Below are 21,551 nucleotides of genomic sequence, written 5' to 3'. Positions count from 1 at the left end.
ATATTTGCTCAGATTTAAGTTGATAATTAAATGGGCTTAAGATTGGAATGTCAAGATGGACCAGGTATATCAGACCCTAGGATATAATGGACACTTTATTTTAATTAGTGTAATAATAAATATAAGATTGCTGACATATGTCTCTCTCCTTGCATTCTAGTTTTGTAGGGCTAGGAATATTTTGGACTTCTCAAGGTTCTGTTTTGTATTTTGAGACTTGTTACAAAGTGACTAACTCATATTCACTGTATTCACTATCATATATTTAAGAGAAAAATTAAAACCACTATATTTACTTTACATTTCTTTATAATCCAATCTCCATCTCATCTCTGAATTAGATACTCCCAAATCCCTAGGCTGTTCCTACAGCCTCCTTCATAAATAAAGTAATAAATTTTCAGCTAGTTACTGAAGTATGGACAGAAGTTTCTTACATGAAAAGAAAGAAGTGAGGTTATTGGATGCAAGGGGAGAGACGTATAAAGTCATAAAGCCACACAGATGATGCAAGGAACGGAACCAAGAAAGGGATTTTTAAAAATGGGGAAGAATATGGATGAAATATTATTAGTTCCATTATTGGAAAGGTTGAATTTGTGCTACTGAACATTCAGGTACATATGGTCAGTAGGTAAGTAGAAGAGATGTAGGGTAACATTTTAGAAAGAAATATTGTCTGGTATTTGAAATCAAGTAAGTGAATCACATTCAAATAGTTCATAAAGAGGTGGTAAAGAATGAAAATTCAACTAAGGATATTTGAAGCTCCAACTGACTTTATTCAAGAATAAATGAATTAGACAGCATCCCATGTAGCAAAGAGAAAGGAGCACCAATGACGTCCAGTATAGAAAATTTTTTAAAGTCAGAGAGGACCAGAAAAAAGGAAATTATTAGCAAAGAATGCACTGGTGGACATTCTAAGGCAACATAAGGGTTCTTATTATGGACTGTGTCCTAGTGCTGACCACACAACTCCAGGTTGGTTGGTTGAAGGTCACATTCCTTGCAGGTGGTGGGGCAGGGGGGCAGCTGAAACTGCATTTAGCTTAGGTATCAAGTCTTGATTTGCTACTGTGGGCTTTAATATAGTGACTCCATTTTGAGCCCGTGGTTTTCTTGTTGTCAGAGGTTAGATGAAAACGCTGAGGGCAGAATGCTATTGAACAAAACAGGGAAGCAGAAAAGATGGAATGCCATTCTCTGTATTTCCCCATTTCACAACCAGCTGTTTTTAAAACCAGACCACAGGCCTCGCCTTCCTTAAGGCTTCTTTTCATCTGTATCTATGATGATAGAACTTTAAGTCAAGGTACATATGGCATAGTGGACCACAGGGTATGAGAGCTAAGGCAGGACAAAGGTCACAATTAGAGAATAGACCACCAACTCGCCTATGTTTTGGCTAGTTACATGCCATTTTTCTCTCCCCTTCTGTGTCAGAAGTTCTTTGAGATCAGTAATCACATCCTCACTTAACCTGGCCACCCATTTGCTCATTCAACAAGGATTAACATCTCGCCATGGAGACTTCTATATAGTGACACACATGACAAATGAAATGATGCATTTGCATTTACTAAAGAAGATGGTATCTCTGCATCCAAGGATCGTTCACTTTGCAAGACAGAAAACCATCGTATCTGACCATATTGCAGCATGCTAGGGGAAAGTATGCAGAGGATCTTTCGTCTGACAGTGATGTCTTGTTGACAATAGGCACTGAATAACTGAGGGCAGAATGCAGTGAAGGTATCAGTGTAGATTTGAAAGAAGTTAAGATAGAGACATGGGTGATAGCAAGGGAGTGTGCATTTGTACCATTTTTGGTGGCTTTCACCTTATGTCTTATTTGTATATGTGCAAATTCAAAACATTCAGGGAGAGGATGGTATCTAACAAAATGATGATTTGCAGGGATACTTGACCTCCTTCAAATGGAAGCAGGTTAACTAGATAACAAACTACTTTTGGTAATTCCTTTCTTTCATATCCTCAGTTCTCCATTCACTATATTTAATGATTTCAGTAAGTTATATGCAATGTATACCTCACTGGAACTGCTGTTGTAAAACAGCCTTACTCTCTGGTCCAACTACCCTATACATCAAGTGTGTTAATAAGCACAAATTTATCATCTCCAGTGCAAAATGAATTAATCAGCTCCAGTGCAAAAAGAATTAATCTCTGACACCCAGTTTCTTAAATATTTAGAGAGGTCTACTCAATCAATAGTGATGTGGTGGAAAAGTCACTCTCTTGACAACACTAGCTTTCCAATGTCTTGATTTTTAATGACTATGAGGTTATTTTCTGGAATTTTCACAAGAAATTCCAATAAGATCCTTAGTATTTCCTTGTTTGGTTTGGTTTGTATTTAAATAGCTTGCACACTCTAAAAAATGTTGTTGTTGTTTTTTTTTTACTTCTACATAAATAGGTAAAAATACTCTTTCTCATACATGTTGATATTTATAAAAGGTTTAAAATTTCCATTCAAACAGAAACTGACTGTTGGTATAGTTTTCACTTTCTGGGGTTAGTTAATACAGGTATTCCTGAAATAAAATGAAGGTCATATTAGTCTTCATCCCTCATTCCCCAGTGCCTGGAGTAAGATAAATTTTTTCATCTAAGCATTAAGTGATCTGCATAAGGTTCATGGAACATTTTGTGTAAGAGCAAGTATGCAAATGAAATACAGGGAAAAAATAATCAAACTCAGAAGACCTTGGGCAATATGATTGTATCTAGCATAGAATTTGTACCTGTAATACTTGTGTTTCTCTCTGGCACCAAAAATAATCACTTCTTGATAATTAATTCATGGTTATGTTATGCTATGATATGTTGTGCTATGTTAGGCAGACTCTCAGGATATGGGATTTAGATCTATGGAGTACTGTACTGAATACCTTTTGATCCTTCTAAAATACTGAATTATCATCTACAGTGGCAATGACCATTTAGTTTTTCCTTGTTCATGATAAAGGTGTCATAGAATGGAAAAACCTCCCTCCACACACTTTCTGTTTTGTATCTTATCCTTAAGCTTTAATTTAACCTTCTTAGAGCTCATTTTCCCTTGTTTTCTGACATGACTTTTGTTAAGATGACAGAAAGTGTAGAAAATGCATTGGATTTAGTTGTAATTCTTAGCTACCAGCTGAGAAACCTTGAGCAAGTCACTGTCTGTCAAAAACTCCATTCCTCATATGTAAAATGGGAATAAGTATGCCCTTCCCTGACTCTGTAAATCACATTTAATCAGATTCACTGATTAACTTAGTTTATTAGGGATCCCAGAACAAATTACTACAAACTGAGGGGCTTAAAATAACCAGAGATATATTATCTCAGAGTTCTGGAGGCCAGAAATCCAAAATCAATTTGCTTATAGGGCCATACTCCTCTCCAGAGATTCTGGAGGAAAATTCATCCTTTTTGTCTTCCAGCTTCTCTGTTGGCTGTAGACATTCCATGGCTTGATGGTTACATCATACCAATGTCTGCCTCTGTGGTCACATTACTTCTTCCTTTACTCTGTGTCCAATCTACCTCTGCCACACTCTCACAAGGATACATGTTTTGAATGTAGTACCCACCAGTTCAGCCCCAGATGAACTCATCTCCAAACACTTAATTTAATTACATATGCAAACACTCTTTTCCAAGGAAGGTAACATTCACAGATTTCCAAAAAAAAAAGGACTTGGATATGTCTTTTTGGACATCACCATTCATACCACTATATTCTACACCAACTTCATATAATCTAATTTTTTGCTTTTATATTAACAATTTAAGAATAGTTTATGTAGCTTCTTAGGGAATTTTAGAAGATGTTTAACTTTCACAGGCTACTTGCTGAGTCCTAAGCACAGCGGAGCTTCTGTATATTTCCTCCGCAAAATGAAAACAATGCAGATATTTATAGAACTGTAGTATTGCATGCTTATAGCAGAGTTTTTCTGTTAAAAAAGTGTTAATTCATTTAATGTGTACTTGCAAATTTTTGACTAAACATTATTTGGTGTTAGTCTAGGAACTTCCAAAAGAATTCACAATGATGTTTTTTTTCTAAAGGCAGAATAAACATTGATCATTACTTTATGGCTAGATATACTTTATTATTAAATATTTGGAAATTTGATAATGAGTTAATGCTTGACAAACATTGATATTATTGACATCAGGTGGTATTGTGGACAACCTAATGAGGAAAAAAAAAGGAAACAAGTAACAAATGATCTAATTAGGTAGCTCAGAATATCCAGTTGCTTGTTGCAGATTTAGTATGTTGGTACACTTTCAATGAATTATGTAGGAAGTTATAATGGTACTAGAGGAGATTGGCTTCACAGAGTCTTAGTTTTTATTAATTCATTACAGCCTGATTGTTTCCAACAAGACTTAGTGTTTAGAGTAAAAATGTATAAATGAAATATAAATGGTATGATCTTCACTCCATATTCCCAAATATTAGGTACTGTATATACATATATTTATATCTAATTTGCTAAAAGCTAATAGATTTGATATCTCTATTGCTTTGCTAGGCTCTTAGAAATAAACAGCAGACACAACACAATAAGGACTTAATTAAATCTCTTGTCCATACCTACTGAACAGAGTGCCATTTTCCCTTTGTTTTGACCTCCTTGCCATTTTTATTCCATTTTACTTGACCGAGAAAATGTGAAATAAATTTGCAAGTCAAATGCCAGGAGATATTTTTTCAAAAAGAGAGAACGCCAGTGATCTTCTCTTCATCTACTCCTTTTGTCATAAACATTTGTCTGGCAAGTGCCTTCATTAACTCTGGCTCCTTGTTGCTTTTGCTTGCATGTAAAACAATAAACAAAAGCCATAGCTCCATGATTTCAAATAAATGGGACTTGGGGAAAGTAAAATTTCTGCATCAGGGCAACAATAATAGATGAACGACAGTAAAACAATAGAGAATTTAATTTGCCTGCCTTATTTTATCTGGGGGAACAAACAAGGACAATGTGGAAAGAACATGGGATATTTAAATAATAACAAGAATAATGACCTTTCTTTTTCTATTAAAAATACATAGAAAATAAATGGAAGGAAGGAAATTAGTGAGGACTGTGGGAAAATTACACAAATAAAGTTAAAGAATTATCCGGGTAGACACAGTCTATCTCTTTAGATAGATTTGGATATTTCATGGAGTATGTATACAGAAATAATTAGTGCCTACAAGATTTTAGTTTGCTCAGGCTGCTATAACAAACACTGCAAACTGGTGGCTTAAACAACATTTGTTTCTCACAGTTTGGGAGGTTAGGAAGTCTAAGATCAAGGGGCAGGCAAGGTATGTTTCATTCTGAAGCCTCTTCTCCTGGCTGCTTGTAAGAGGCCACCATGTTTCTTTGTGTTCACATGACCTCTTCTTTGTGGACCCATGGGTAGAGAAAGAGAAGCATTCTTGTGTCTCTTCTTATAAGGGCACAAATTCTATAGGACCAGGACCCCACCCTATGACCTCATTTACCCTTAATTAATTTCCTTAAAAGATCTATCTCCATAGACAGCCACACGGGGTTGGAGCTTACAAATGTCAACTGCAGGTGCGGGGAGAGGCACAAACATTTAGTCTATCACAAATGCAAATAAGTCTATCACTTATTTATACAAAGAAACTTTTCTTCTAAGAGTATTAATGTTCTATGAAAGAAGGCCCTTGATTGCCAACTCTAAATGATATAAAGACTGAATATTAACAATCAAAGAAGACATTCCTCCTAAACCAGCTACAGGAGATTCTAATTCCGATTATGTGCCCCCCTCTGAATACAGGACTAAGTTATCGAATTTCAGCTCAGTAAAAGGGAATTCTGGTGTGCACTCTTTAACATGATGATAGTTTGCATATTTTAGATATCTGAGATGGTATTTCAAATATTCTTCTCCTCTCAGTCTTCTCTATTCGAATCTAAGCACCCTTAGTTTATTGTTCATGTTACATGGTATTAGTTATGCCCAGAGTAAGACTGAGAAACCATGAATATTTCTCTTAAATTTCCATTTAGGACCTTGGGCTATATATCCTTTCCAACAGCCTAAACTGAACTTTCTCACTGACTTATTCTGAATCACATATAATTCCCTATGACAAAATAACATGAAGGGAAATAAATGTGAGACTCATAAAATGCAGCTAATGATTATTCATTCACTTAACAAATATTTGCTGAGTACTCATGCATTTTAAATTGGTTATTCATTACTTAAAAGTTTTTGAGTTTATTTTGGCATCCCCTGTATTGATCACATCCCTATTACTATATTATTTCTTTGTAATAAGTTCTTTGATAAAAATATAAAGATTATATTATTAGATTGCATAAATAGTCTCTCTGGGAAGGCTGGGGACGGTTAGTAAAGGAATTATCCCCCCCAAAATTACATTTAAGTACAGACATAAAGAATGCATAAATGTTAATTCAAATGAGGGCTAAGGAAAGGTAGAGAGATTATGAGGTAGAAGAAAGAGCAGTTATGAAAGCACGAAGGAAAGAAGATCCTTGACTCAGAAAAGGCCAGGATGGCTAGAACACAGAGGAGTGGTAGGACAGGAAGCTGGAGGATGAGGCTGGGGCTCGACCATGTAAGTCACATAGGAAGAAAAACTCTCATATGCAGCAGAAATTTTAAACGGACTTAGCAAGCTTCTATCATATCAGTTAGTTGATCACTTCCTTAGAACTGAAACATTCCAAATAAAAGTGGATAAAACAACCCCACCGGTGTTGTTGTTTTTTGACTCTGTGTCAAGTCCTGTGCTTGGAATAGAGCCATGACTAAGGCTAGACTCCCTCAAGGGGGTTAGGCTTTACTGAGATAATACACACACTTTACTGAATATTATCTATTTGTCTCTCAGTGTTAACACCACTGTATTAAAATTCTGAGACTTTAATTTTAAGATGGCTGTATTTGATACAACATCAAACAACCTCCAATAATGCACTAATAGGTATATCTCGAGGAAAAAATGACAAACTAAGCATATAAGTAAATATTTTTATTTATAATGAATATGTTATCAGAATCGGAAAGGAATCTCATACATAATGGCAAATGTAATGTGCTGTCTGAAAAAAGAAAGCATATACCCCTACTGCTTATCTGTCCCCTACTTTACTATTTATTTGGTGTAGACCTTGTATTACTCAGCCAAGGAGTAAGAAACCCAACGATTCCACTATTTTTGGAATATTGTCAATTTTGAGAACTATGTCTGGTGTTACTGGTCCACTTTAACTTTCCACCAAGATCTTTCTTTCACAATTCAGTCATAAGCAAAAACGAATGGGTTTAGAGTATGAAGCAAGATTCTGAAATGGAATCATTCATCCTCCTTGGTGTAATGCTCATAAGCAAAATATTCCAGGAAGATGAGAAAATAGGAGAAATCTTTAACTTATGGAAATAATAAGGAATACTGATATTTGACTATTTCACCTATTAAGAGTATCAGGCAACCAGGTGATAAGCTGAAGAGATATGTTTCTATCTCAGTGTAACACAAATGCATGAATTGGACAGCAAGTGGACATTGCTCTCCACCTGGATATTAGTCCTCCCTAGAGAATACCAAACTCTCTTGCTCCATCCTCTTCTTAAATAGATCTTGACAAAACACCCTTCTTCCCTTTCTCAAACTGTGTTATTTTATACTCAATTTCAAAAGATTTAAATTTAAAAATAAATCATGACATATATGTTGATGGGCTTTCAGTGACCACTCTTTTTTTCTCATAATTTTTTCAGTTTTAGAAAATGTATTTTCTCTAGTAAGTCACCAGGATATGTTCTTCTCTTTGCTCCAAGGGGAAAAAAAAGTAAATGCAATAAATACAAAACCCAGGAGCAGAAGCCATGAGGGTGGAATAGATTATGATGCAAAGGCAACATGATAGAAATTGGAAATGCATTAAAACAAAAAGGTATGAAAAAAAAGTTTTTAAATAATACAGTAACCCAATTGAATCCAACTTTAGAGGTATTGAACAGCTGTCTTTTATATGGCTGCCTTTTCCCTTTGCATCATTGCAAAGAGAACAAAAAAGAAAGAAAAATTAAGGAGGAAAAAAGAGTACAAGTAAACAAACTTGAACAAAAACTGCCTTCCAATAAAATTAGTCATTTTAATGTTGAAAGTCAAAACCTATTTTCTCTTTTTTAGTATCAAGAACAAGGTACAGGTATCACCATAACTTCTTATGCTCAAAATTCTGTTAGAAGGTCTAGCTAGTATAGTACAATAAGAAAAAAACTAATAACGTAGGCATTTAAAACTATAACTTTCCCTCTAAACATTGCTTTAGCTGCATCCCTTACATTTTGATATGCTGTATTTTCATTTGCATTGTGTCACAATATTTTCCAATCTCCCTTTTGACCTTGCCTTTGACCCAATGATTATTGAATAATGCATTAATTTCCACAGATTTGTTAGTTTCCCAAATTTTAATTATTCATATGTTTCTTCATTCCATTATAGTCAGAAAACAAATTTTGCATTATTATCTTTTTAAATTTTACTCAAGTTTATTTTACACCCTCACATATTGTCTACACTGCAGAATGTTCAATGTGTACTTGAGAAGAGTATTTATTCTACTGTTGTTGAGTGGAGTGTTCTATAGATATCACTTAGATATCATTGATTTATACTGTTTTTCACATCTTCTGTTTCCTTGTTTATTTCTGCCTACTTGTTTTATCCATTATTAAAAGTGGGATACTGGAATATCCAACTATTACTTTTGAATTTCTAGATATTACATGCCAACAATATATTATGTACTTACTGTTTTATACAATTGCTTTATAAAACAGTGAAGAAAAAAGGAGAAAATTGTGTATTCCATCTTTCATGATGACATAATTACTTTTTCTGGTCCTCTTTTCTTTTTTTTTTTAAATGTGAATTTGAATTACCATCTGAGGTTATTAGCTTTCAGTCTGAAAGAGTTCCTTTGTTATTTCTTACAAGGCATGTCTGCTGCTGATGAATTTCCTCAGCTTGATGTTTACTTTCCAAGCTTCTACTTCATATTTTTTTTGTTTGTTTTGGAAAGAAGGCTTTGCTGAATATATGATCCTTGGTTGAAAGTGTTTGCTCTAAACACTTTGAAAATGCTATCTCATGTCCTTCTGGCCTCCATTATTTCTTCTCTTTTCTTTTTTAAAAAATTTTTAACATTTATTTTTTTTTAACGTTTATTTATTTTTGAGACAGAGAGAGACAGAGCATGAATGGGGGAGGGTCAGAGAGAGGAAGACACAGAATCCGAAACAGGCTCCAGGCTCTGAGCTGTCAGCACAGAGCCCGATGCGGGGCTCGAACTCACGCACCGCAAGATCACGACCTGAGCCGAAGTCGGACGCTTAACAGACTGAGCCACCCAGGCGCCCCAACATTTATTTATTTTTGAGAGAGAGAGAGAGCACAAGCAGGGGAGGAGCAGAAAGAGAGGGAGACACAGAATCCGAAGCAGGCCCCAGACTCCGAGCTGCCAGCACAGAGCCCAATGTGGGGCTCAAACTCACGGACCGCTAGATCATGACCTGAGCTGAAGTCGACCACTCGGTCAACTGAGCCACCCAGGCACCCCGTGGCCTCCATTATTTCTATAAAAATTCAGTTAATCTTATTGGAGTCCCTTGGAAGGGATGAGTCAATTTTGTCTTGCTTTCAAGTTGTTCTCCTTGTCTTTGGCTTTGAGTATTTTTACCAAGATACACTGTGAAACTCTTTGCATTTGTCTTCTTAGAGTTTGTTGAGGTTTCTGAATGTGTAGGTTAATGTCTTCAAACTTGTTTGAAGTTGTCAGCTTTATTATTTTTCTTTTCTTTTCTTCTTTTCTGGTATTTTTCATCCACATATTTTGGAGCCACATTTTTATGAGGCTCTGTTCATTATTCTTTATTCTCTTTTTTCCTCTCTATTCTTCAGCTTGCATATTTCCTATGCATCTATCTTCAACTACATGAACACTTTCTTTTGCCAATTCAAATCTACATTTTAGTCAGCCTAATTAGTATTTTATTTCAGTTATTGTGCTTCTTAACTCCAGAATTTCCATGTTCTTTTTTAAATGTTATTTTTAAAAATAATTTCTATTTATCTATTTATATTATTTGATGTGATATTATTATCAGACCTTTCTTTCTTTCTTTAATCACAGTTTAGTTTATTGAACACTTTTATAATGGCTTCTTAGAAGTCTGTTTATTTATTTATTTATTTATTTTTTAATTTTTTTTTCAATGTTTATTTATTTTTGGGACAGAGAGAGACAGAGCATGAACGGGGGAGGGGCAGAGAGAGAGGGAGACACAGAATCGGAAACAGGGCCATCAGCCCAGAGCCCGACGCGGGGCTCGAACTCACGGACCGCGAGATCGTGACCTGGCTGAAGTCGGACCCTTAACCGACTGCGCCACCCAGGCGCCCCCTTAGAAGTCTGTTTAATCTGATATCTGGTTGCTTTCATGAATGGTTTCTTTTGCCTCCTTTTTTTTTCCCCCTTGCTATATGGGTTTCCTATTTCTTTGTATATCTTGTAATTTTTTGTTGGAAACTGGACGTTTTAGATATTATAGTAGTTTTGGATATTGACACCCCCCTACACACACTGAGAGCTTAATATTGCTGTTTTTGCTTGTTTATTTGTTTAATGACTGGCTAGAATGTTTTTGTTAAGTCTATTTCCTATCTGCAATTTTAAACCACTGATATTTCACCTCAAAGGATCCCAGCCTTGGATATGCCTACAGTCACCCTAGAATGACAGTGATTTGGGCAGGGTTCTCTGTATCTTTCCCTGACCATGTTCCAATTGTTAAACTCCACTAACTGCCAGATGATTTCTGTATTGTTTTCAGATTGGGGGCAAGATTGCTCTACAGATTAAGCCAATCAAGTTTGGGCTCCTAGAATATTTCTCTAAGTCACTGTTTCAGATGTGTTCTCCCCAGGCATGTTGCTCCCCCAGTCTCTGTCTCAGGTTCTCTGAGTCTCCACTGAGGCCAAACTGTAAGCCACTGTCTCCAGAGTTGAGTTGGAAACTATGATGTGTTTCTCTGAATGAAGCCTCTGTTTTAGATGATGAGCACTTGGTGCTGGGTGGGGATGGGGAGTGGATGTGGAGTAACCTCAAGTTTTTTGGCTTGTCCTTCCCAGTGTGTAACCAGTGCCTGATAGGCTAGGGCGAGGGTAACTGAGGCCCTATATCCCCAGGGGAAACCTTCCCAGGGAGAGTTTCTGTCTCACAAGCAAGGGATGTGAGAAAGAAAGGAACCCTTTTTTGGCTGCACTCACTTGAAATTTAGTTTCAATAATATAGTAGGATGAGACTGCTCACGCCCTGTATCTCCTGCTAAGGCAGTTCTTTAACTGTCTTAGCTGAGGGGACACGGAGCCCTATGTTCTTGGCTGAACCAGTATAGAGTGGATTTTCCATCTCACAGAGCTGGGAGAAAGTGGGTTCTACTTCACACATGAGTCTCGTCATTCTTACCAACCTTTGGTAGATTGTCCTGGATAAATGTTTCTTCATTTGCTGCTTGCCTCCAGGACCATTTCCAGAGATGTTAAACGGTCTTCCTTTTATAATCACCATTTTCACTAGGGAACAGTTCTGTGGAGCTCCTCACATCATTGTCTTGCTGAAGTGGAACTCTGTGATGAGAATATTACTTTTATAAATAAAGAAAAGTTTACAAGATTGCTAGAATTAAAATCAATGCATAAAACAATTACACTTTACACACTAGCAACAATGATCAGAAAGTGCACTTTTAAAATATTAATATCACTTTGCAGTTTGATAATATTACCAAGGCAACAAAAGATATACAGTACCAATATTAAATCTAACAAAAGATGTGAAATTCTCTTGTAGCTAAAAGTTAAAAATTACATGTTTAGTGATATATATTAAAGAAAATAAGGAAACTATGATCTTGAAATGGAAGACTAAAGACAGTAAAGGTGATGCCAATTCTCTCAAAGTTGATTTATATTTTCACATAATTTCTACTAAAGTTTATAGGGATTTTCATACAATTTGCTAATCTGATTCTATAATTGTCAGAGATTATCAAATGAACAATAATAGCCATGATACTCGTAAAGAAGAACATAAAAGGGAAATTAATCTAATAAACATCAGGATTTATTATGAAGTTTCCATACATAAAAGTGTATTACTGATGCAGATTTATAAAAACAGAGCATTGGGAACATAATAGAGAGCTCCTAAAAGAGTGAGGGTGCACAAAAGTTTGATTTGTGAGAAACTGAGAGTTGAAGAGCAGTGAGTAAAGGATAAGTTACTCAATAATTAACCTTGGGGAAATCAATTACCAGTAAAGAAAGAAACACACACACACACACACACACACACACACACACACACACACAATTCCATACAATCACCTAAATGTGACAGATGGCATTATAAATATATTTCATATAATTTACTTTTAAAAACTCAGTTTAGAAGCACAAACCTAAAAGAGATTGATAAAACTGACTATATTAAATTAAAACTTTCATGAAATTAAAAGGCACCATAAGTCTTAAAGAAATTAACCACAACTTCATAAAAGATATTTGCCACATGTAGATTTTTTTTAATGTATTTCAAATGCAGGAATTTGAACTGTGTGAAACTACTGATACTTGTTTTTTTTTTAAGTGTACAATAATGACAATTTCATTTGGCATAATAAAATAAATCCATAATAAATATAAACACCAATCAGAAATAGTTGTTGTTTTTTTTTTTAAAGGAGAAAAATGAATAGGCAAATAAGGAATTGACTTGCCTGGAGGTAGCAGGTAAAATTTGCCAAAAATGACTCATAGACTTCCTTTACTCAGATAATAATTTTCATTATCTAGGACGGGAATAACAAATGCAAATGCAAGGAATAGTAAACACTGTAAGTTTAGTGGTGGACTCACTAATGCTTTTATACGTATTAAAGAGCATAGTTTTTTTCGACACTGAGCAATATTCCTGCTGCGGTTTCTAAATTATCAGTATAGATTGTTTTAAAGAGAGAATATGCAAAAATAGTTTCCCATATAAATAATGTCAACCACAAAAAGGCAAAAGTCTCATTGTAATTTTATTAATTGCATCTTGAAGAACAATTCCCATCTTCTGTTTTGAACTATGGTATATGAAATCATCCACAAATGTTCCTTGCACTAATTAACTGTACTCCAACTTGTCACACATTTTCTGAAAATATAACATAACTATATATTCTGTATCTGTTTTGAGATAATGTTCTCCCATTTTTTAGCTTAGTGGTATTTCCCTCCATGTCTTGGAAATAAAGATAACTGGATCATTTGGTATACCACCACTTAACTCTATTAGAGAACTCTTTTCAGTCTTCAACTACTAATGAGGCACAACAAAAAGAAATTTACAAAAAATAATGTTACTCAATTTGAGTGTTTTCCTATTTGCTTACTAGCAAGGCATTAGAGATCCATTTATATATTAAACAAAACAAAAATAAATATAATTTATACATCTATTTTGGGGAACGCCATCTTTTTTTTTTTTAATTCTGGAATAGCACTATATGGTACAGAAAATTTAACACATTTATTTATTTAAATTTTTTTTTCAACGTTTATTTATTTTTGGGACAGAGAGAGACAGAGCATGAACGGGCGAGGGGCAGAGAGAGAGGGAGACACAGAATCGGAAACAGGCTCCAGGCTCTGAGCCATCAGCCCAGAGCCCGACGCGGGGCTCGAACTCACGGACCGTGAGATCGTGACCTGGTTGAAGTCGGATGCTTAACCGACTGCGCCACCCAGGCGCCCCTAACACATTTATTTAAAGTCATTTGAGTAGAATATGTGTTCATGTATTTGAGTGTTCTGGAAGCCAGAAGGACATTAATGACCAAGAATTGGACAACAATAGTTTGGAATCCCTGCTTATTATGCAACAATGAGGTAGCCAGGTATTCTAGGGTCTACAAACTTGCCAATATGTGAAAAAAATCTGAACTGAAATAATCGTTTTGCTCAAATAATATTATACACGTTATCTGAAATTGTTTATTTGCTTCCATGTAGAATATAAAAAGGAAAATATGTTCCCATTTTGAATAGATATATATCTTTCATTAATCAAAAGGAGAAAACAATAATTAATATATACAATATGACTATACTTCATGAGCTGGGCATGAATGACTACGAAGTTTTATTTTGAGGGGTGAAATTTTGAGAACCATAGGGCTAGCATGGGTTCAATTACTCTTCGCTGACAAGTTTTACCCTGAACTGAAATGAACCCTTCAGTACGTCTTAATTGTCTTGAAATGTTGCTCTAGATAACGAATATATCTCTCCATATAATCGACTGATACATGTAAAATGGAGCATTTGCTCCAATGACTTTTCCATTTATTCTTTTTTGCATAACCACTATAGGTCTTCTCTACAGAATTTTAATATATGTGGCGTATCTCCTCCAATTGGCAGTAAATGGGACTTTTGTTAGTTTAAATGCTCAGGGGCGTGAATGACTCTTTTTAGATACCTGTGGGAGACAACAGAGTGCATTGTTTTGTATGCCATATCGTCATATAGTGTATCTTTCAAAGCAGAATTTCTCAAACATGCCTTTCAAATGTGGTCCAATTCTGTTCAGTCAATTTTGCATTATCAGGATAAATGAGGGAAAAAATAAACTTATTTCTGGAATCATGGGTTAATTTGTGTCTTCTGAAAGGACACTTGAAGATTATTTTTATAAAAGAAATATTTTGCATTTACAAAGTGATGGTAAAATTTCATTAATTCATGGTGGGGGCCCATTTATTAAATTTGCAGGGCATGGATGTTTTGGTCCATGTCAATTGGGGAGGTAGGGAGGGGGGAGGGGGAAAGAATCTAACTGGTCTAGTGCAGTTGGGATTGTCTTGAGTTTTGCAGAAGATTTGTGAACTAGAAAAACAAGTGTTGTTTGGGCAGCCATTTGGAAATGATGCAAACTATTGTAATTTTCACTTTTTCCAGATAATTCCCTCAGCATTTTGGCAAAGCATAACGGATTCAACCGCCAGAAGCAAGAAGTCTATCTTTTACCAATCATAATCAGTGATAGTGGGAATCCTCCTCTGAGCAGCACCAGCACCCTGACCATCCGGGTCTGTGGCTGTAGCAGTGATGGTGTTGTCCAGTCTTGTAATGTTGAAGCTTATGTCCTTCCGATTGGACTCAGTATGGGCGCCTTAATTGCTATATTAGCATGCATCATTTTGCTGCTAGGTACGTATTTCCTTCACAGCTTAATGGTCACCATTTTTCTGGTTCATAAATGACTTAAATAAGGACAGCAAACCCGAACCCCAGTCAGGTATCAGCATTCTTCTGGGGAAAAGGAACTTTCTTGCACTTCTCCAAGCTTTGAAGTTACCAAGTAGGGGTGAAGGAAGAAAAGTGCCACGATAGCCAAGGTCCAATTGGAGAGGACAATTCAGTGCCTTTTTCAATCCCATTACCAGTGAAAAGACAAACTAATTCTAATGGTGGTGGAAGTGGGGACAGACCTTTATGTGGTTACAACAGCATCTACCATATAAGAAGGCCTGCAGATCTGATGTACACCAGTTTACTGTAATGGGAGGCTCTCATGTGTCCATAATACTCTTTTCTCTAAACGATGTATACATTGCATTGCTGAGTTCATCCAAACACACAGTTTGGTCAGACTAAAAGATAACAAACAAGCAAACAACAAAAAAAAATATTTTTCAAAATTACACTGTGTTCTTCAGCTATTTTTCTGGATATTAAAATCAACTTAAAATGAAGACTGAAAATGAAGGAAAGGTTTTTTTTTTTGGTAACTTTTCCATTAAAAATTTCTAATTATAAAAACAACATTAGAGACTAGAAAGATATATAAGAAGAAAATTATGTCTTATCCTGTCCTTAAGTAAAGGATATGGCAGTTACTACCTTTCCAGTCACATCCGTTCTATTCACCCACTGCCTGGATTAACATTTCTAGACATATTTTACCCTGTGAACCCTAGTTTGGTTTGGCTGGCTTTGCCTGTTGGGATGTATTCCTTTCCTTTTGCCTACCTTTAGGCGTACCTTCCCAGATGGAGAAGCCCCAGCTTCCTTATAAGGCAAGAAATTGCGTATGCCAATTTGACATTCATCTTGATATATCACTTCATCTGTGAGTGAACATTATTTGATTGGAGAGAGTCTTGAAGAGCTGATAAAACACAAGATATTCTAGATATGATTTACTCTGCTACTTTTTCTTTATTGAAGAAGGACATGGAATCAAAGGATATTAAATAACTTGCCCAAGAGCCACAGCAAGTTAATTATTTTTATGTTTGCTGTTTTCTATTTTGTGCCATTTATTCTAGAGCTCATAACAGTCTTACATGCAGCTTTCACCATGGATAGATGCAAATTAATTCTTTTAACCCAACTTCATCACCACTTAATAAACAGAAGCAACCTGGAATAATACTCACTCAGAATTCAATAACCCATCTTTCAGAAAGGTGTTTAATTTAATTCCCAAGTGAATTGTATTAAGGCTATATGCTGGCAAGTTTCTACACAACGCCACTCTCTCGTAACATACATGATATGTTGCTTGTGAAATTATTTGCAAATTGAGCTAATTGTTATTTCACATTTTTCCTACAGTAATTGTGGTGCTGTTTGTAACTCTGCGGCGACATAAAAATGAGCCATTAATTATTAAAGATGATGAAGACGTACGAGAAAACATCATTCGCTATGATGATGAGGGAGGAGGAGAGGAAGACACAGAGGCTTTTGATATTGCAACTTTACAAAACCCAGATGGAATTAATGGATTTTTACCTCGTAAGGATATTAAACCAGATTTGCAGTTCATGCCAAGGCAAGGGCTTGCTCCTGTTCCGAATGGTGTTGATGTTGATGAATTCATAAATGTGCGGCTACACGAGGCAGATAATGACCCAACTGCCCCGCCATATGACTCCATTCAGATTTATGGCTATGAAGGCCGAGGGTCTGTGGCTGGGTCCCTCAGCTCCCTGGAGTCCAGCACCTCAGACTCAGACCAGAATTTTGACTACCTCAGTGACTGGGGTCCCCGCTTTAAGAGACTGGGAGAACTCTACTCTGTTGGTGAAAGTGACAAAGAAACTTGACAGTGGATTATGAATTAATCAGTGGAACTGAGCATTCTGTAATATTCTAGGGTCACACCCCTTAGATACAACCAATGTGGCTATTTGTTTTAGAGGCAAGTTTAGCACCAATCATCTATAAACTCAACTACATTTCAATGTTGAACCAAAAATTAATAATAAAAAGCATATGTTAGGAGGTTATAAATCTTGTGGAGTGTGAATTAAAGTATGTGGAGTCTCTAGAAGTCTTTGGATATTTGATATTTACTTAGCCACCACAGACAAAGATTGGGATCCTGGCTAATCCTTAGAGAGATGGTTAAAAAGAGGAAAAAATCAAAATTAAAAGGTGCTTTCTTAGAAAAATGGACCTGCAAGAAATGTGCTGCTGATATGTGTCTTCTGCAAGGATTTTTATAAATGCAAATGGTTTTTTCCCCTTCACCAATAAGGATTCCGCCACAAATGATAAAGCAATACTTGGTCTGCTGTACGTTATGACTTTCTGGAGTTTTGGGAGGCCTCCTAGATTATACGGTACGGTGACCGCACATTGTACATAACTGTTGGCCCCACTCATCAGAGACTGAATAGCATCTTTAAATATTGTGTCGAGCCTTAAAATATTCACATGTTCGTAATCCATTCCCAGGTGGGGATTGCCAACTCAGTGGTGGGAGGAGAGAAATCCCATTCAAACAGGCTTGTTTTCTGGAAGCAGGATTACTCGTTCCCTCCACTTCATCTTCTTCCACAAGGACAGAAAGATAAACCGTATCACACAGCGGACTACATATGAGACAGATGGTTTTATTGCTAGCGCGTGAATTTATTTGTTTAATCCTCGAAATAAATATTTTATTGATGTCCATTAATGCTTTTATTTATTAAGGTTGGTAATCTATATAGATTAAGGGACTATATGGAAAAAAAACTAAATTATATCCATTAATAATCCTTTAGATTGTTTTATATAAATATATATATATATACACACAATGAATGTTTAATACATGTACATTTTGATGAGATGAGTATGGCAGGCAATATTATCAAAAGGGGAGCTAAGAGTCTCTTTAGAGTAGAAAGCGTTATTGTGGCTGGTGATGGCAGGAGCAGCATTTTCCCAGAGAAACTTTTGGACTGTTTTCTATTTTGTTCATAATCCTAGTATTTGGTGTTTTTACTACAAGCACAAACATCTGAAAGCATATTGATTCATGTGACTATTTAAACTCTAGACTTTTAGATACCTACATAATGCCCTGCCCAGTAAACATGCTTCAAGTTGCCCCCACTGTTTTAAAGCAGGAAGTGGTTTGTACATAATTTTACTGCTTTTGTTTTTAGCACTTCTCTCTCTGATCTTCATGGTGATGCACAGAATGTCGTAGACTCCAAAAAAGGACAGCACTAGAAGATGTGAGCATATTCGATTTGTAACACAATCCTGCCATTTAGGAGTAGAAAATGTATGATAAAAATCAAGTACTACACGCAGATCATTTTAATTTTCTACTTTGCTTTAATGCAATATTGTTTATTTACTTCATGTATTGTATTCAGAGAAACTCCTGTATTGTTTCCTACTTTGTGAAATATATTTTTATAAATACCTTTGTTGTCATCACTTTTTTTCCCCTAATCAGATGAAGATCTGTTAACAGAGACATCAACTCTAATTAGAGTTCCACAATGTTCAACTAAATCATCCCGAGGATCACTTATATTTCTAAGAGTCATTATTATAAAGCAGAGGAAAGAAATAACCTGGCAATGAACACAAACAAAAGGGACATTAAAGGAACATGGTGTACAGAAAGTCTAGTCCAGCTGTGCTTGTTGGGTCCTCCTGGCAGCAGAAGCTGTAATAGAGTTAAGAGTAAAAAGAAAAGAAACAAGAATAAGGAGGGAAAGATTTCAGCTAGGAGTACAGGTCTAAAACCTTTAGAAGGAACGTGATCAGTATGCAGGATTTAGCAAAAAAGATCTAAACTGCAATACAGACCTGACCAACTTCTGCCAAATGGGTTCTGAGTGAAAGACTGCCTGATGAAGGGTCTGTCATTGGGGAAAAAGTAGTTGAGGTCTACTTCCCCTGCCATCTCAGTCCCTGGCGTGGGGTTGCCTGGAAGAGCAGGACTTTGGCTAGAAAACTGAAGATATCAAATCCTGGAGACTGCCTCCACTGTGACAGACATAAAATGTTTGAATATTAGAATTTACAACTATCCAGGGACTTAGTTGACTCATTGAGTGTCTGCTGCCTGACAATAGTTCATGTTTTACGCTCTGGCTACTGGACACTTTTTCTTGAGGTAAAAGTAATGGTCCAGAGTGACTTTATGCCACAGCTTGGCACAGTACCTAAGACAAGTACTTAGTGAATGTAGATTAGTAATAGTAGTTGCAAGAGTAACCAGTGGTAATATTCTGACTAAACCAAGGTGAAATCATTACCTTTTTACTTATTTCTTGTATACCAGATGCATCTCTCATGTACTTCTCAGTGAAGCCCTTAGATTACTGACATACAAACATGTTTGACGGAAAAACTACACTCTTTTTCAGGAATACAAAATCTATATCCTCCAGTCTTGGTAATCCATAGGGTAATATTTATATGGTGGTTTGGGGAGGGTAGGAGATGGTGTCTATCATACTAGTGCCCTAAATCTTACCTCAAAATTTATTTTGACCAGGAAGGGAGAATGAAAGTGTTTTAACCTCTTGGTGATTTACTTTGCCACCACCTACTAGCATTTTGTGTTTTCAAAGTCCATTTAAAGTTTTATAATATGGAATGAAGTAATTAACACCATGTTCAATGGTACTTTTAGGGTACCCTGAATCTACATAAAGATCCGAGAAACACCCACCCCCCCCCCCCACTCAGCTTAAGTACTTTGTATTTTAGCAAGAGACTTGTTAGGACTTCCTCAACCAAGACAGGTTGATGGGGTTCCCAACCTTTTTCAGACTTTGAGTACTCCATGCTCAACTCTTTAAATAATACACTTTTTGAATTTTATCAGAATGAGTATTTTTACTTCTGCATTGTTTTCTGTTGCAGTAATACATATGTCTTACATATACATGTGTGGTTAGTTTTCAAATAAAATGCTGATTCAGTTCACAGGCATTTTAATGTGACTGTAGGTTTTTATTGTGTCCTAAGCATTAGTTGTTTTCCATTCTTAAAACTCATTCCTGCACAAGGTTTCTCTGCCTAACAGCAAATGACTAATAAGTGGGAGTCAGGTGAGACAAAATTATTTCCCTCTGCCCACCTCACAATTCAAGTTCCTGTCTGGGAAAACTGATACATTCTTGGGTGACTGGACACCACCTGGAAACAGTTCAGCCCCAACCCTGTCTACTATTTCAGCAAATCATATTACAAAAATGTCTCTTAAACATCCATGCATGGTTACCACAGAGTATTCAGAACACAACCTTCCAATAATATTTTATGATACAGTTATAAGATTAAGAATAGTTTATAATAGGATGATTAAAATATGCTAGAAATTATATGCAAGTATTAACATTGCCGCACAGAATTGTGATTTCTGAAATATAAACTTGACAGTGAAAATGCTTTGGGAAAATGTGCGGGTGTTTGTATGTATGGAAAATAAAACTTGGATCTAGGGGCATCACCAGTGAAAGCAGGATGCTTAAAAAGAGTCACATGTGTTTTGGGAGAGTTTCCTTAATCAGATGCTTAAAGTGAGACAAGTCTCTGCATGAGATGTGGAAACAACCTAGGAGCAGCCAAATTCCATACTGAGACTCTTCTGGGCTGTGCTGTATTTTGGAGAAGGAAAAGCGGGTGCTGGGAGCTAAGTAACCAATTACTCTTTATAGCCACATAAGGACCAGGGGCAAGTAGGCCCTTCCAACAAGTTATATTATGCGATCACTGGCTTTGCAGGGAATCTCACGAATATATAACATTCTGATTGCCTTTTTGATTGAAAGTTCCATCTGAGATCAGGACAGTGCAACCAGTAATAAGATTTCAAAAAATCCCATCACTGGCACTGTTGGAAAGGCTGAGCATGACTGAAATCACATCATTGTCAGTCAAAAAGATAAGGTAACTGTGGGCATCACTATAAAAGCTATATAAATGCACAATTTAAACATGAATATCAACATGGAAAACTATATATATATATATATATATATATATATACATACACACACATACATACACATATACATATATATACACACACATACATATATATATGTCCACATACATAGATATATACACATATGCCAAATTAAGTTATTGGGGT

General features: G+C 36.0%; 1 protein-coding gene across 7 annotated transcripts in view; it reads left to right on the top strand.

Moving 5' to 3' along the window:
- LOC121045392 (cadherin-8) overlaps positions 1–18,860 on the top strand; it is a 367,139-nt gene extending 348,279 nt beyond the window's left edge. For all 7 annotated transcript variants that reach the window (XM_040498191.1, XM_040498196.1, XM_040498192.1 and 4 more), the window contains 2 exons: positions 15,107–15,358; positions 16,769–18,860. In XM_040498191.1, coding sequence (XP_040354125.1) covers positions 15,107–15,358; positions 16,769–17,262 — 746 coding nt within the window. In that variant the 3' untranslated portion in view covers positions 17,263–18,860. The remainder of the gene's footprint in view (positions 1–15,106; positions 15,359–16,768) is intronic.
- The last annotated feature ends 2,691 nt before the right edge of the window (positions 18,861–21,551 follow it).

The sequence above is a fragment of the Herpailurus yagouaroundi genome, unplaced genomic scaffold (assembly GCF_014898765.1).
Source record: "Herpailurus yagouaroundi ecotype Mexico unplaced genomic scaffold, PumYag 190, whole genome shotgun sequence".
NCBI classification, from domain to species: domain Eukaryota; kingdom Metazoa; phylum Chordata; class Mammalia; order Carnivora; family Felidae; genus Herpailurus; species Herpailurus yagouaroundi.
The sequence above is the reverse complement of the archived record's forward strand: the minus strand, read 5'-3'. Positions and strand labels throughout refer to the sequence as shown.